At 42.8% G+C, this 15,608-nt stretch overlaps 1 protein-coding gene across 2 annotated transcripts in view; it reads left to right on the top strand.

Annotated features, from left to right (window-relative positions):
* The first annotated feature begins 5,314 nt into the window (after nt 1–5,314).
* POLR3B (RNA polymerase III subunit B) overlaps nt 5,315–15,608 on the top strand; it is a 105,020-nt gene continuing 94,726 nt past the window's right edge. Inside the window, exons 1-4 of one of the 2 annotated variants that reach the window (XM_034987666.1) lie at nt 5,315–5,563; nt 9,346–9,378; nt 12,479–12,535; nt 12,739–12,803. In XM_034987666.1, coding sequence (XP_034843557.1) covers nt 5,492–5,563; nt 9,346–9,378; nt 12,479–12,535; nt 12,739–12,803 — 227 coding nt within the window. In that variant the 5' untranslated portion in view covers nt 5,315–5,491. The remainder of the gene's footprint in view (nt 5,564–9,345; nt 9,379–12,478; nt 12,536–12,738; nt 12,804–15,608) is intronic. The other variant, XM_034987665.1, reaches the window with a different exon arrangement.

Below are 15,608 nucleotides of genomic sequence, written 5' to 3'. Positions count from 1 at the left end.
GGACTCGATCCCGGGACTCCAGGATCATGACCTGAGCCGAAGGCAGTTGCTCAACCGACTGAGCCACCCAGGCGCCCTGTGCAACATATTTTTATTTCTAACTCGAACCCTTCTTGAAACTGAAGCTCAGCCTGTTCCACCTCTGGGGACGCTAAGTTCCATAATTTTCCACTCATTGTTTAGTGAAAGTTAACATGGGACTGAGAGTCACAAGACCTGAGTTTGAATTCACTTCCTCCACTTAATAGCTGTATGAACTCAAGCCAGTTTCCTTAATTTCCTTACCGGTTTCCTACCCTACCTCACAGAGATGCTGTGAGAATCAAATGAGATAATGTATTCAAAATCGTCTGCAAACTCCAAAGCCTAATGTCGTCAGAATACGTTAAAATAACTGTAATTTATTAGTCCTAAATCTCTTTCAAGCTTCAGGAGGTTTTAGTACTGTGAGCTGTGATGGTCAAGTACTTAAATACATCAGAACAGCAATGGTCGTGTCCCATCAGAACCATGGTTCATTAAGCCCAGTGTTGTCACTGGCAGAGAAGCTCAAGGGTATGCAGAGGCAGCAGTAATTGTCCTTGGTGACCGCTGCAAAGGAAAGTGACAAACCCAACATGTTCTAATTGCATCTAGTAATCATTTATGATTTGATCTTTTATTTTTATTTTTTTTAAGATTTTATTTATGTATTTGACAGAGAGAGACACAGCGAGAAAGGGAACACAAGCAGGGGGAGTGGGAGAGGGAGAAGCAGGCTCCCCGCTGAGCAGGGAGCCGATGTGGGGCTCAATCCCAGGACCCTGAAGACAGCCGCTTAACTGAGCCACCCAGGCGCACCTGATTTGATCTTTTAGAAAGTATGCTTGTATTACTGACTTGTGTCCTCTTGTTCTCCATTTTTGGGGTGAAGCTTTCTCTTTCTCATCTCTGAGCTTACTATGTTAGCCTCTTTCAGATTTCAAGGGAAAGGGGCCGAGGGATTTATTGCAAGGCTTTATAAAGAAGAAAACCCAGAATCTGTCTTCAGCAGCTGCACTGGCAGGCAAGGAATACTCTAAGCACTTCATACACCTGACCTCCTATAACTGCACAACACCCTGGGAGGCAGGCTTTATCACCATTTCCATACAGGCAAAATGAGACTCCAGATTGGCCGAGGAAGTTGTCCAAGGTCACAGAGCTGGTGAGTGTCTTTGAACCCAAAGAGTCTTACCCTGGAAAGTGTGCTCTTAAATGACTTGCTATATAGGTTTCCTAAGGTCATCCAATCAAAAGTATTTCTCACGGCTTCCAAAAGCTTCCTTGGCGTTTTACTTCTCTGCTTCTTTCTGTGGCTGCCCTCCCTTCTGGTCCTTTTTTTTTTTTTTTTTTAAAGATTTTATTTATTTATTTGAGAGAGAGAGAGAATGAGAGAGAGCACATGAGAGGGGGGAGGGGCAGAGGGAGAAGCAGGCTCCCTGCCGAGCAGGGAGACCGATGCGGGACTCGATCCTGGGACTCCAGGATCATGACCTGAGCCGAAGGCAGTCGCTTAACCAACTGAGCCACCCAGGCACCCTCCCTTCTGGTCCTTCTTAATGAATAACATCCCAGGGAGAAATGATTGGGTCTAACTGCCATTGGTCAGTATGGTCACTCCTCTCTCCCACTCTCCTGCGTTGGGTAGGGGTCTCATGCCTGACAAGCCACCTCAGCTCCCCTGCCTGGCTGTCTTTGGCAGATTCCTGGCCCTATCAGTTCTCCCAGTATGGCCAGATCTCATGACACAACGCAAGGCTTTTCAAAGAAGGGGCTTGTGGGCGTGTCAGGCAGCAAGAGGTTTTTGGACCATCCACCCTTGCTCAAAATGCAGGTTGTTCTCTGATTAGAGGCTTCTGTCCATGTTCAGCCTCACCTTGCTGTTTGTGAAATGATGGCTTCATGGACTCCCTCTTTGCCTTTGCCTTTCCAGACTGAAGAGCCCATGTTCTTTCCCCAACATTGTTCTAGTCTTTGCTAGTTCTATTATGAATTTATTCAGGTTTAGAAATCAGGATCACGCATGTGTTCTCCCAGTCTGGATGCATCAAGGTTTTGAAGAAAGGACAATCCTTTTCTTTCATTTCTAGTGTCTTCATGTTGAAGCCTCTCAAAGTAAGGTCTGATTTCTTTAACATGGCATAAAGGCCAATAATTGCCCAGCCCCAATAGATCTTTCTAGTGTCATCGACAGACACTTCCCTATAGACAAGCCCTATGGAGAACCACACTCAATTGTCAGGATGTGGTGCTGTGTAAAGCTCTCATGCCATTGCTCATGCTGTTTTTCTCTGCTTGAAATGTCTTCTGCCACCCCATCCATTCAGTGTGGTATTATGATAGAGCGGTTGAAAGCATGAGCTCTGGGGTCAGATATTTATGGATTTAAATTCCAGCTCTGCTTGGCAAATTTCTTAATCCCTATGAACCTTAGTCTTTTCTCCTGTCAAGTGGAGATAATCATACTTACCTCCCAGCAGTTGATCATTACATCAGAGAATGCACACAAAGTGGTTATTCCAATGCCTGGCATAGAGTAAATGATCAGTAAATGGAAGTCCAGCTTGGACACCTCTGTTCTTCCTCTTTCTTTTGCCCCTATTTCCCCTACCCACTTCTCCATGGCATTGGTCACCTTCTCATCTGACTATTGCAGCACTTTATACTTAAGTGATAGCACTGTATTCCAAGATGTCAGCCATTTTTCCCTCTGAGATTTCCCTTCCCAAAATGCCTAGCCTTCTACTCAAACCATGAGTCTTTTTGCACTAATATCTCAAGAAAACGATGTGACAGCAGGAAACAGAGAACTTAGGAGACTGCTTCTGGCTTATTGGTTTTTAAAATTCAGTTCCTTAGGGGGCGCCTGGGTGGCTCAGTTGGTTAAGCAACTGCCTTCGGCTCAGGTCATGATCCTGGATTCCCGGGATCGAGTCCCGCATCGGGCTCCCTGCTCGGCAAGGAGCCTGCTTCTCCCTCTGACCCTCCCCCCTCTCATGTACTCTCTCTCATTCTCACTCTCTCAAATGAATAAATAAATCTTTAAAAAAAAATTCAGTTCCTTAGGGCATCAGAAAGAAGTCATGGGTTGACCTGGGGGCAAATGCCAATACCTGGCAGAGGGGGCGGGAGGGGGGAGGCAGGTGCAACAAGGGAAGGGTTGCAAGGATCATGGCAGCTGGGGTCTAAGGGCCCTGACACCACTCAGCGTCAGCTAATTGTTCCCATGCAGGATTCTGGGACCTCTGCTACCTGATCCATCTCTTCTCAAGACAAACTAAAAAAAAAAAACAAAGTTTTTTAAAACAAGAAATATCAAATTTATTAATACTCACTGCATTATTTTCTTTCAAATTACTTATTCAACAAAAATTTATTCAGGAACAAACATGGGTTAGAACCTGGGAATGCAAAGACAAAGGAGATAGTTCCTGTTCCAGGAGCTCCGGGTCTGAAGAAGAGCTAGATGCATAAACAGAGGATATGGTATCCAGCGATATGTCTTATGTTGGACAGTGATTCCCAAAGTGTGATCACTGGGCCAGCAGCATCAGCAACACCTGGGAACTTATTGGAACTACAAATTTACAGGCCCCAGCCCAAACCTGCCTAATATGAAAATTGAGGTTGTTTTAAGTTCTCCAGCTGATTCAGATGCTAAAATTGGAGAACCACTTTGAGCGTGGAAAGCCAAGAGGACTTAGGAGCAGTAAGCCAACACATCTGGGCCAAACTTGAGAACTCTGCCATCTAAAAATCACCTCACAACCCCTTCCATGCTAGATTCTAAATAGGCTGCTCTCCGGTAATTCACAAGGATGATACAAAAGTAAAAGTGTCTCTTTAAGTAAACTGTAAGATCTTCAAGCACAGGGTTAAGATTCTTTTAATTAGCTACTTCAAGTAAATTTCAGTGCCTGTATCTCCTAAGAATTGCTAATTCAGAAATTAAACAAACAGCAGGCAAGGGTTATACATTCACAACGAGAAAATGGCAAATGTATATTTACAAATTTTCGTAACTTACTATGGCAAAATATACAGAAAATTTACCATTATAACCATTTTGGAGCATGCAGTTCAGCGGCCTTAAGCACATTCACCCTGTTGTGCAATCCTCACCACTGCCAATTCCACAAATTTTACATCTTCCCAAATGGAAACTGTGTACCAGTTAAACAGTTGCTGGTATCTTTAGCCCTGTTTTCTTCCAATGGGAGTTTTTCCTATTGATCTGTATGAGTTCACTTTAAAATAGGGCTACCAATCCAATACTTTGTTTTCTAACAACTTGTGTTTTTAAAGAACTCTATTCACGGTGAATTTAAAAAATCTGTTCAGAAAGGGTGCCTGCACGGCTCAGTCGGTTAAGTGACTGCCTTTGGCTCAGGTCATGATCCTGGGGTCCTGGGATCAAGCCCCAATGTCGGGGTCCTTGCTAAATGGGGAGACTGCTTCTCCCTCTGCCTCTCTCCTGCTTGCGCTCGCTCTTTCTCTCTCTCAGGTAAATAAAATCTTTTAAAAAACCTGTTCAGAAAATTTTACATTTTCATGGAATCCTAAAACTATGGTTACAATTATATTACCAAATCTATGAATATTTCCCTTTAGGATTTCTGTGTTGCTGTCCTCGAAGACTTTCACAATCTCAATCTTACGAACATACTCAACTTACATTTTCTTTTAAAGTTTTAACATTTAAATACATAAGCCATAAAGGATTTACTTAGATTTTTTTCTAAATGGCTAATCAGCTCTTCCAGTATCATTTATTGGATAACCCGTCTTTGCCTGATTTAAAATATCATATTTTCATATTAAATTTCTCTACATCCTGGTATTTATTCCCGGATCTTTTCTCCAGTCCTTTGAGAATATAACATTGTCTTAATTACTGTCCTGTTGGCTCTACTCTCTAGTGAGTTAATCCCTCCTCAATTTAGGTCATTTTGATGGTTGACTAATACTCCATCACACATAGGTACCATAATTTTTTTAACCAATTCCCTACTACTAAGCATTTAAGTGTCCTATTTTTCCATACTCTACAACGTGTAGTTTTGGTTTGGATTAAACGAATCCTCTGCCTCGGTGGCGCAAGTTGCGCAAATTATCCGTTTACCCTTTTCTTTGACTTATTTAAAAAATTACAACCAATACGCTTTACTGGTCTCAATTATGGAATAATTGGCACTAAACCTGTCCGCCGGTTAAGATTAGCCGGCAGAGACCTCCAAGCGACAGCAGGGGGCGCAGTTTCCCAGCTTCGCCCCAGCCACATCCGGGTTCCACCGCAGGTTCGGGCCGGGAGCAGGCGGAACGTTTCTGTCACACCACCAATTAACCTGCGCGGCGGGGACCATTTAGGCCTCCGCGCACCGCTCCTCGCGGGGGCTGCAGTTTACTTGGGGGCAGCGCAAGCGGGCGTGGGGATTCTCCTTGTTTCTGCCTTCGTCGTGAGCAGCGCACCATGGACGTGCTTGCGGAAGAGTTTGGGAACCTGAGCCCGGAGCAACTGGCTGCGCCCATCCCCACTGTAGAGGTGAGGGCAGCGGGCGGGGAGCGGAAGGGGTCGCGAGCGTCCGCAGGAGGCGTTGCCCCGAAAGCTCTCGCGGCGGGGGGGGGGGGGGGGGGGCAGCTCTGCGCATGCTCACGGCGCCGGAGTGGGTCCCTTCCGGAGCGGGCGGCCCCGTGCACGTGGAGGGGTCTAGCTCCGTCCGAGTAGCGCTCGGCCGAAGGTGGGCGGGCGGAGCAGCCCCGCGCACTGGCTGCTCTGGGCTGGGGGCCCCTTCGGTGTTCGTGTGTGTCGGGGCACGACTGGTCCTCGCACCCACCTGGGGGCACGTAGTGCATCTCCGCGGGGCTAGAGAGGATGCTTTCGTGAGGTCCCACATTTGCCCGTGGCGGTGAAACCACATCCTCTGAATTCCGGGCCAGTAATCCTTTTAACCATCCAAGTTTGGGCTGCAGGAGTATTTTATTTTATTTATTTTATTTTTTAAGATTTTATTTATTTCAGAGAGAGAATGAGAGAGAGAGAGCAGGAGAGGGGGGAGTGGGAGAGGGAGAAGCAGGCTCCCCGCAGAGCAGGGAGCCCGATGCGGGACTCGATCCCGGGACTCCGGGATCATGACCTGAGCCGAAGGCAGTCGCTTAACCGATTGAGCCACCCAGGCGCCCTGCAGGAGTATTTTAAACGCCCTGAACATTTAATCAATATCTTCTGAGTTTAAAAAAAAAAAATCTATTTTGGGGAGTAGCCCCATACCTTTCGTCAGATAATCAGAAGTGTGCCCACCCGTGAGCTCCCTAATGAATAATGAAGTTCAGCTGTGGACATAATTCTTTCTGGAAAGGCACATACAACCCCTCTGGGCCTCAGTCTTTATTGGCATGGAACGGGGGAAGTGGAGAAATTGTCCAGGGAGAACTTTCAAGTAGAGGAACAGGACACTTGAGCACTGCTGTAGGTAAGATTGTCAGACCCTCTGTTTTTCAGGAATTGCAATCCGGTAGACCTAGAGTGAGGAAAAGCGGAGGGACAGAGATGAGAAAGGGGTAGTTGAGGGTCCTGACTAGGGACGGTTTGGATCTTCCATAGACCTCCGAAGACTTCCGAAGGAGCGATGAGATGCTATTGAAGGGTTTAAGCAGGAGAGTGACATGATCTGTGAATCTACTGGATTATAAGAATTTCTTTATAATTATTTGGCAGATTAGTGAGGTCCATTATGATTAGTCCATCAGATTTAATCCATGAGTGCTTTGCAGTACACTGATGATCATCAGGCAATACTGGATTTTTTTTATTTTAACTCTTGGAAGAGTTAAGAGCCAGCATTTACTGACCACTTGCTATGTGACAGGCTCTATCTAAGCCTAACGTGCATTGTATTATTTAATTCTCTGAAATAAGTACTATTTTCACCCTATTTTGCCAATGAAGATTTTTGAGGCCCAGAGAGGTTACGTAATTAATCCAGTGTCAGAAAGCTGTTAAGTGGCTGATCTGGATTTTGGACTCTGGCGGTCGGATTTTAGTTTTCATTCTTAACTACAGACTGACTGCTTCTCCGAAGACCTGAGGGATAAGCCTGAAGGATTTATATATATCTTGCTTGAATTTGCACGGTTGTGAAGGAACCAGAACCACAGTCCCAGGCTTCTGAATCAGGAATAACAATTCCTCTTCCTGGCCCTCTCGTGTCCAATCCACCATCACATCTTAGGATCCTGCCTACTAAGTACACTTAGATCTGAAACTTCCCGCTATTCTCCAAGTTGGAACCATTGTTCTCTCTTACTTCCTAGGCTGCTGACTTGTCTCACTCCCCCCTGTTCTCTGCTCTGTAGCCAGAGCCATCAGTTTTATTTTATTTTACCATCAGTTTAAGTACACAACAATGATCGTGTTGCTCCCATGATTAAAATTCTTCAACCTCTGCCCTGTGCTCTTAAGAGCAAAATCTAACGTCTTAACCGTATTTATAAGGTTCTCCTTGGTCTGGCCACTGTTTACTTCTTCAGTCTCTTTTCCTACCATTCCCACCTCCTTCCCAATTCTGCTCTGAGATCTTCTCTATTCGCATAGTTCCTTCTGGATTTTTCTCTCATTCCTCTTTGTAGATTTACATATAATAAAATGCACAGATCTGAAGTGTTCAATTACATTTGTTTTGACAGTTACATATACCCAAATAACTACCACTCAGTATAAGATCTAGAACATTTCCATCACCCCAGAAAGTTCCCTTATGAACCCTTTTGAACTTATTTGATTTCTGTCATCATAGATTAGTTTTGCCTGACTCCCTGCTTTTTTTTAGCAGACTGACTTTTCTTAGAGCAGTTTTAGGGCCACAGCAACATTGAGAGGAAGATACAGACATATGTGTACCCCACCTCTCTTCCTTCTTGAAAAATGTGTTTTCCTTTCTCGAGGTTTTTGCTTCCCTCCCTGACCACTCCTGTCACTCTTCTTGCTGGATCTGCCTTCTGCTGCTCCCCTCTACATATTGGAGTGTTTGTGATCTCACTGCATGGAACTCTTCCCCATCCACGCTCCTTAGGTGATCTCATCCATTATGTGGCTTTAATTGTCCTCCATTCGTGGACCTCTCCGTAATTTGTATCTTTAGGCCACTCTCTTTCCAAGCACCAGACCCCTGTTTGTTGTCTCTTTGCCATCTCCCCCTGACTGTCTAATGGATATATCAAACTTAACATGCTCCTAGCCAAATTCCTGATAGCCCTTCCACACCTAACCCTGCTGCTCAGCAGTATCCCTGCCTCCTCCTCTCCATAAATGGCAACTCTGGGGGGTTGGTCCTGACTCTTCTTTTTCAGAGTCTCTATCTAATCTTTGATCAAGTCCTATTGGCTTTGACTGTGTCTCCTAACTACAGTTTCTCACTATCTGTACTGTTAACCATTGGCCTGGAGTATTTCAATAAACTCCTGAGTCATTTCTCTGCTTCTAACCTTGTCTGTTCTCAACCCAGCAGCTAGAGTGATCCAGTTAAGATGAGTCAACATCCCATCACTCTTCTGCTCAGAACCTTCTGATGCTTCTTATGTCACTCAGAGTGAAAGTCAAGAGTTTTTATAGCTGCTGCCGGGTCCTGTGTGGTCCTTAGGCCCTTACTCAGAAACTGTGTATCCTTACTTTAGACTTGTATCTATCTAACCGTTTGTCAGATTTCTCATTAGCAGAGTAGATGCCATACATGAAAAGAGACTTATCATCTCAGCCCTGTACAACCTCAGGAAGGTATTAAAAAGCAGGCCTAAGAACTGGAGCAGTATGTGAGTTTGCAGGTATTTAATGTAGGAGATGAACATCATGTATGCAGTCCTCATCAAAGCAGATCCTTTGATGAGATGAGCTTTGACCAGACACTAGCTGGGAAAGAATGGGAAGGAGAAAGAACTCTTTTTGGGCCAAGAGATCCAGTTTCCCAGGACTCTGAAACTAACTTTCCCTGTCTCAAACTGGCAAACCCAGCTTGCTCAGGAGGTGTCATGACAATAAAATAATGTATGAAAAGTGCTTGGAACCTTAACTCATTAAAAGATTAAAGTATATTCTGTTTAAGAAATAGGTGGTATATGTGTGTGTATATATATATATTTGAATGCACCCACACACATCTAGGATTTCCATAAAAGTGGTTACAATTTTAAAATTGTTCTTTTCATTTTGTTTTACTTTCTTTTGCTTTCTGTGATAAAGTAAGTCATTTTTGGTAAATTAAAATAACTTCTTATAAAAATATTGCGGTTGCTGGCACAGAGTGCTGATACCCCTGTTGTGTTGGTTTGCAGGAAAAATGGAGGCTGCTTCCAGCGTTTTTAAAGGTAATTTGTTTAACATTTAATAATAGTCGGTTATTTTTCAAATGAAAAAAGTTAAATTCGTCTTTCTTAAAGATTAAGTGTTTATCACCAACTAATAATTTTTGACTTTGCACAACTCTGTAATTTGCTGTATTTTAGAAATAGAAGGAATTATAAGGCAGTTTCCCTGACCACATGTAAGGGGCTGGTTGGGAGAGTGGTCACCTAATTTTAGAGATAGGAAGTAGTATATGCAGAGCAAAGTGGGGTTGGCAAAAGAGTGATGCCACAGGTGGTCAGAGAAGGTCTCCCAGACGAGGTGAGACGGAAACCCCATCCTGGGAGGACAGGATTTAAGTAGGCTGAAAGGTCTAATGCAGAGAGCACGCCATGATAAAAGCACTCAAGGGGAGCCTCCACAGTGTCTGTGAGGAACGGTGACCAGTCTGTTTGGCTGGAATGGATGAGTGCATAGTCACAGGAACTGCTGAATATAAGGTTAGTGCAGGACTTCAGTTCACTTTTAAAGAGCATAAGCTGAGACGTAGGGTGTACCGCAGTGATCGCTCACTTGACACCCATTAGGATGGCAGTAATCAAAGAGAAAGGTAATAAACAAATGTTGATGAGGATCTGGGGAAACTAGAACCCTACTGGTGGGAATGTAAAATATTGCAACCGCTTTGGATAGCAGCCTGGCAGTTCCTCAGATGGTCAAACAGAGTTACCATATAATCCAGCAATTCTGCTCCTACTTACTCAAGAGAAATGAAAACACATGTCCACACAAAAGTTGTGAACACATGTTCATAATAGCCAAAAAGTAAAAACAACCCAAATGGCCATCAACTGGCAGATGGATAAATAAAATCTGGGATATCCATACAATGGTTCTGCAGTGGATTATTATTTGGCAATAAGAAGAAATCAAGTGCTGATGCATACTACAACGTGGATGGATGTTGAAAGCATGCTAAATGGAAGCATGGAGACTTTGAAAAATCCGTAGAGGCTTATCTGACTTAGTTCTGCGTTGTAGGCAGAAGGGAGAGTGCTGGTTGTGGTTCTGGGGAGGCTGTCAGGGCCAGATTGCTGGCCAGATTTGAAAGCCTCGTTAAGGATGTTGGCTTTTCTTCTAACAGCAATAGGAAGCTGTTAAAGGGGTTTTAAGAAGAGTGACCAAGAATGAAATAAAATGGTAATAAGGTCAAGGGAAGGGAAGGGTTTGTTTGTTTGTTTTTTTAGTTACAACTTTTTTTTCTTAAGGAAGTATATATAAGCAGAGGAGAAAGGGTGGTATTTATGATTCAAAAAAGAGGAGACAAATGATGGCACACGGTCCAAGAAGAGAGTGAGAATTCAGTAGAGACTTAAGACTGGTCATTTCATTCATTCATTCATTCACTCAAAGTTGGGATTTTCCTTTACTCAGACCACGTTGAAATATATTTGCCTAAGAATAAAGGTATAAAGATTTTAATACATAACTAAAGACAGATGCGTAAAGCTTATAAGGCTGCCAACGCTGTTAGCCAACAGACTCAAGACTCAGTTCTTAGGCTGGGATGACAGCAGTGAAGAGGGACAAATGTAAATCCCTGTACTTGGTTTCGTACAAATACCAGATTGGCTGTGTTTGACATGATAGCGTTGTTTTGTGAAGATAAGCATTACCTTTTGAGTTTTAGTTGATGAGTCGGTAACGTGGCCTTGATTTTTTTTTTTTTTTAATAAATAGTGGTGGTGTGGTATCCAGAATGAGGGAGGCAGTAGCCCCATTGTATGCTGGTCAGACTGTCGAGAACCTTGTCAGTGAGTTCAGTGTGCCCATATTAGGAGGAACATTGACCAACTGAAGCACGCCCAGGAGCAGGCCATCTGCTGCTGAAGGAAGGGTCTGGAAGGCATGCATGTGAGACATAGTTGAATAGGTCATCCTGAATGTGACAACATGAAGGAAAGTTATAAATAAACGGACTAAGAGCAGGCCTTTCTCTCCAGAAGGACAGTTAAGTCCAGGAGGTGGAAACTGGAGGAAGGTAGACATCAGATCATTATATAAGGTTGAATTTCTTTTCCCCAGTAATTAGGACTGCTTCTAAATGGGATGGTTGTTTTGTAAGCCAGTGAGATCCTAAATAAGGAAGTGTTGCTAAAGCAAAGGCTCTGATTATGTGTTAGGAATGTTCTAGTAGTGCTGAACCCATTGTGCTTGAAGATTAATATTAAAAAAAAAAAACACGTACAGGCCTTCTAAATTCTAACACTTTGGAGCCTGTGTTATTGTTTCAGTGTTTTCCTTTTTTTTTTTTTTTTTTTAAAGATTTTATTTATTTATTTGACAGAGAGTTAGCGAGAGCGGGAACACAAGCGGGGAGAGTGGGAAAGGGAGAAACAGGCTTCCCGCCGAGCAGGGAGCCCGACGCGGGGCTCGATCCCAGGACCCTAGGATCATGACCTGAGCCGAAGGCAGACGCTTAACGACTGAGCCACCCAGGAGCCCCGTTTCAGTGTTTTCCATAGCACACCACACTTTTCTCTGCACGGTTGTCTTTGACTTCTGAGATGAAAGGGCAGTCTCTGCTGGCTGGTGTCTGCTCTTAGGTTCCCTGAGTTTCACCTGCCTTTCAATTTCAAATGCAGTGATTTTCAATTTTCTTAATAAAGATCCTCATTCCCCCCCCTTGGTCTTCTATAAGTGATCTGAGTTTTGAAATTGCCCGGATAGGGTAAAACAGAAAAGAAAACAGGCGTTTTTGAGGGTTGAAGAAACAATGCTCAATTGCTGTATTTTGTTTCTTGGATTTTTGTAAATTGGAAATATGCAGAGAAAATCTTGCCTCATTTGTTAGCTTATGGGGAGTCATTAGGTATGTTCAAATACCCCTATCTTGAATTCCAGGGGCCGGATTGATTCTCAAGGAGGAAAATTTGAGGGTATATTAGGATGGAGTAGAAATGGAATGAGGACACATAAATGTAAAGTTCTACTAAGTGATATTTGTGGATTTTTTTTTCTCACTTTGGTTTTGAGAAGAATCTGAAGGTTACCTGTGGTTAGAGTCTATGACATAGTATGCTGTATTGTTGCTAACCTACTTTGTATTTTTTGTGTGTTTAGGTGAAAGGCCTTGTAAAACAGCATATAGATTCATTCAACTATTTCATTAACGTGGAGGTAAGCAGCAGGGCTTGGAAGCAGAGAGGGGTGTCTGGCGGGCTCAGTCAGTAGAGCACGTGACTCGATCTCGGGGTCGTGAGTTTGAGCCCCACATTGGGTGTGGATCCTACTTAAAAAAAAAAAAAAAAAAAAAAAAAAAGTAGAGAGACTAGAACTGATGGAAGCCAGAGATGTTCCTAATGGTGCTCTTTCCCCTGCAGATAAAGAAGATCATGAAAGCCAACGAAAAGGTCACAAGCGATGCCGACCCCATGTGGTACCTAAAGTAAGGAATCAGCTACTATTGATTTGCTGCTTTGATTACATCTAACATTTTTTAAAGTGAATGTGGTTGTTACCAAAACTCTATCAAAATAACTGTCTTTATCTGGTTCATAAGAAAAGTATTCAATTTTTAATTGGTAAACTAATTATAACGAGCTATGCTTGAGAGGTACTGAAACTATTAGGTTTAAACATTTTTTAGAACAATTTTAAACTTAGAGAAAAATTACCAAAATAGTACAAGGAGTTCCATATTATCCTTCACCCAGCCTGTGCTAATATTAACATCTTACATAACCAAACCACAATTAGCAGGCCCAGGCAATTAGCACTCATACAATACTGTCAACCACTCTGCACGTCTCGTTTCAAGCTTTCCCACTCATGTCTTTTTTCTGGCCCAGGATTCAATCCAGAGCCCGACATGATGATTAGTTCTCATGTCTCTTTAGCTTCCCCCAGCCTGTGACAGTTCCTCATACTTTCTTGGTCTTTTATCACCTTGACACTTTTGAAGAATTCTGATCCATTGTTTTGTAGGACGTCCTTCGATTTGGGTTTGTTTGAGGTTTGCTCATGATTCAGTTGGCTTACGCATTTTTGGCACAGAATGTTTTGTGCCATCTTCCCTGCATTGTGTCAGTGGTTACAGGTTTCAGCATATTCTACTCTTGGTGGTTTTACCTTTGTTCACTTGATTAAGGTGGTATATGCAGGTTTTGTCCACTGTAATATACTATTTTTCCTTTTTTTTTTTTAAAGATTTTATTTATTTATTTGAGAGAGAGAATGAGATAGAGAGAGCATGAGAGGGGGGAGGGTCAGAGGGAGAAGCAGACTCCCCGCCGAGCAGGGAGCCCGATGCGGGACTCGATCCCGGGACTCCAGGATCATGACCTGAGCCGAAGGCAGTCGCTTAACCGACTGAGCCACCCAGGCGCCCCTCTTTTTCCTTTTGTAATAAGTGTCTTCGGGGGAGATCCTTTGATACTATGCACATAGCTTACCCACTAATTTTAGCATCAAGGATGGTTCTTATAACAATTACTGCTTGGTGAGGCTTTCTTGCCATCATTCCTAGTACGTTAGTGCTGGAATTCTATTGGAGGGAAGAACTTTTTCTTTATTTCTTTAATTTTATTTATATTAATGTAAACTCATGTATATTTTAATCTATGGATCATAATCTAATAGTGTCATTTTTCTGGTCAAATTGTCCCTGCTTTGGCCATTGGAGAGTCTTCAAGTTGACTGCTGTGTCATTTCAGCACACCCCAGTTAATTTTCAAGCACTACTTTACTTTCTGGTGCCGTGGGATGTGGTTGATGTGGTGTTTTCCCTGTGTCAGCCTGGAATCAGCCATTTCCCAGGGAGCGCTAGTCTCCTTTTCTGGACAATAGTGTTTAAAAACCAAGATAGGGATACTAAAGCCTTGGTGGATGGAGCAAGGAAACGTGTGTATAACTAACATGCATGCATACATTGGTATTTCCATATGCTATCCGTTTTTATATAAAAAACCAGCATACTGATAACTCCTATTTCAGTCCAGCTCCACAGGACTCATTCTAACTGACCTCTTTCCTTTTTTGTAAGATCTATCCCTAAAATGAGAAACCTAGCTCTCATTATCCACACTATTTGTACCTATTTATTCAGTCCTAGAATATACATAGTTTCAGAATTCCTAATTGATAACCTCTGTGAGAATAAAATTTACTAAGTAGAGTACAATATCTCTATATTGCTTTTTTTGTCTTTATCTCTACAGCATCTGAGCAAAATACTGTTTCAAAAGCTACTCAGACTCGTTTCCTTTCCCACCTTCTGAGTGCAGTCACATTACTCATTTGTAAGGCTGTGGCGTTTGTATTCCATTTTGGGTCCCCTTCTGCGTCCTGGTCGATTTTAATTATGCATTTGCTTTTTGAGTGTGTGACACGTGATTGTAAGAGACCTATAGAAAAAAGTATTTTCAGGAAGTTGTCACTCCCCTTCCAATTCTTTCCACCCTCTTGCCAGACACTCCCAGTAGGTCACCAATCTCATTAGTTTCTGCTTTCTTCCTATTTCTTTTGCCATAGTGAGCGCATAGAGATGGTCCCTGATTTACAGTGGTTCAACTTAACAAGTTTTCAACTTTACGATGGTGTGAAAACTAGACCCAGTCGGTAGAAGCTGTACTTTGAATTTTGAATTTTGAATTTTTCCAGGCTAGCAATATGCTGCACAATCCACTTGTGACCCTGGGCAGTGTGGCCACAGCTCCCGCCAACCCCCCAGGCACAAGGGTCAACAGCTGACACATAATCATTCTGTTTTCCACTCTCTGTACAGTATTCAATGAATTGCATGAGGTAGTTAATACTTTATTTTCAAATAGGCAGGCTCCATGTTAAATGATTTTCCCCAACTATAAGCTAATGTAATTATTCTGAGCACATTCACGGTAGGGGCCGGGCTAAGCTCTGATGGTTGGTAGGTGAGGTATATTAAATGAATTTTTGACTTAATAGTCTTTTCAACTGATGATGGGTTTATTGGCCTGTACCCCTGCTGTAAGTCAAGGAAGAGCTGTATTTTTCCCCCCTTATAACCTCTTCTTTCTTACATGAATAATAGCTCTTTTCATTAAATATTATCTTCAGAGAGCTATCTTTCCAGTATTTTTAAAAAGAGATTTATAGTAATTTCTTAAAAAAGACTTTGATGGTATTTTCCTTCCTTGGCAGAGCTCTATGTACTATCACGTCAAGAAGATCTCAAATTATAATTTTTAACTTGTTTGTCATTCTTAGCAAGGTA

Source organism: Mirounga leonina, unplaced genomic scaffold (assembly GCF_011800145.1).
Source record: "Mirounga leonina isolate KUSES-001 unplaced genomic scaffold, KU_Mleo_1.0 Mir_418, whole genome shotgun sequence".
Taxonomy (NCBI): domain Eukaryota; kingdom Metazoa; phylum Chordata; class Mammalia; order Carnivora; family Phocidae; genus Mirounga; species Mirounga leonina.
The sequence above is the reverse complement of the archived record's forward strand: the minus strand, read 5'-3'. Positions and strand labels throughout refer to the sequence as shown.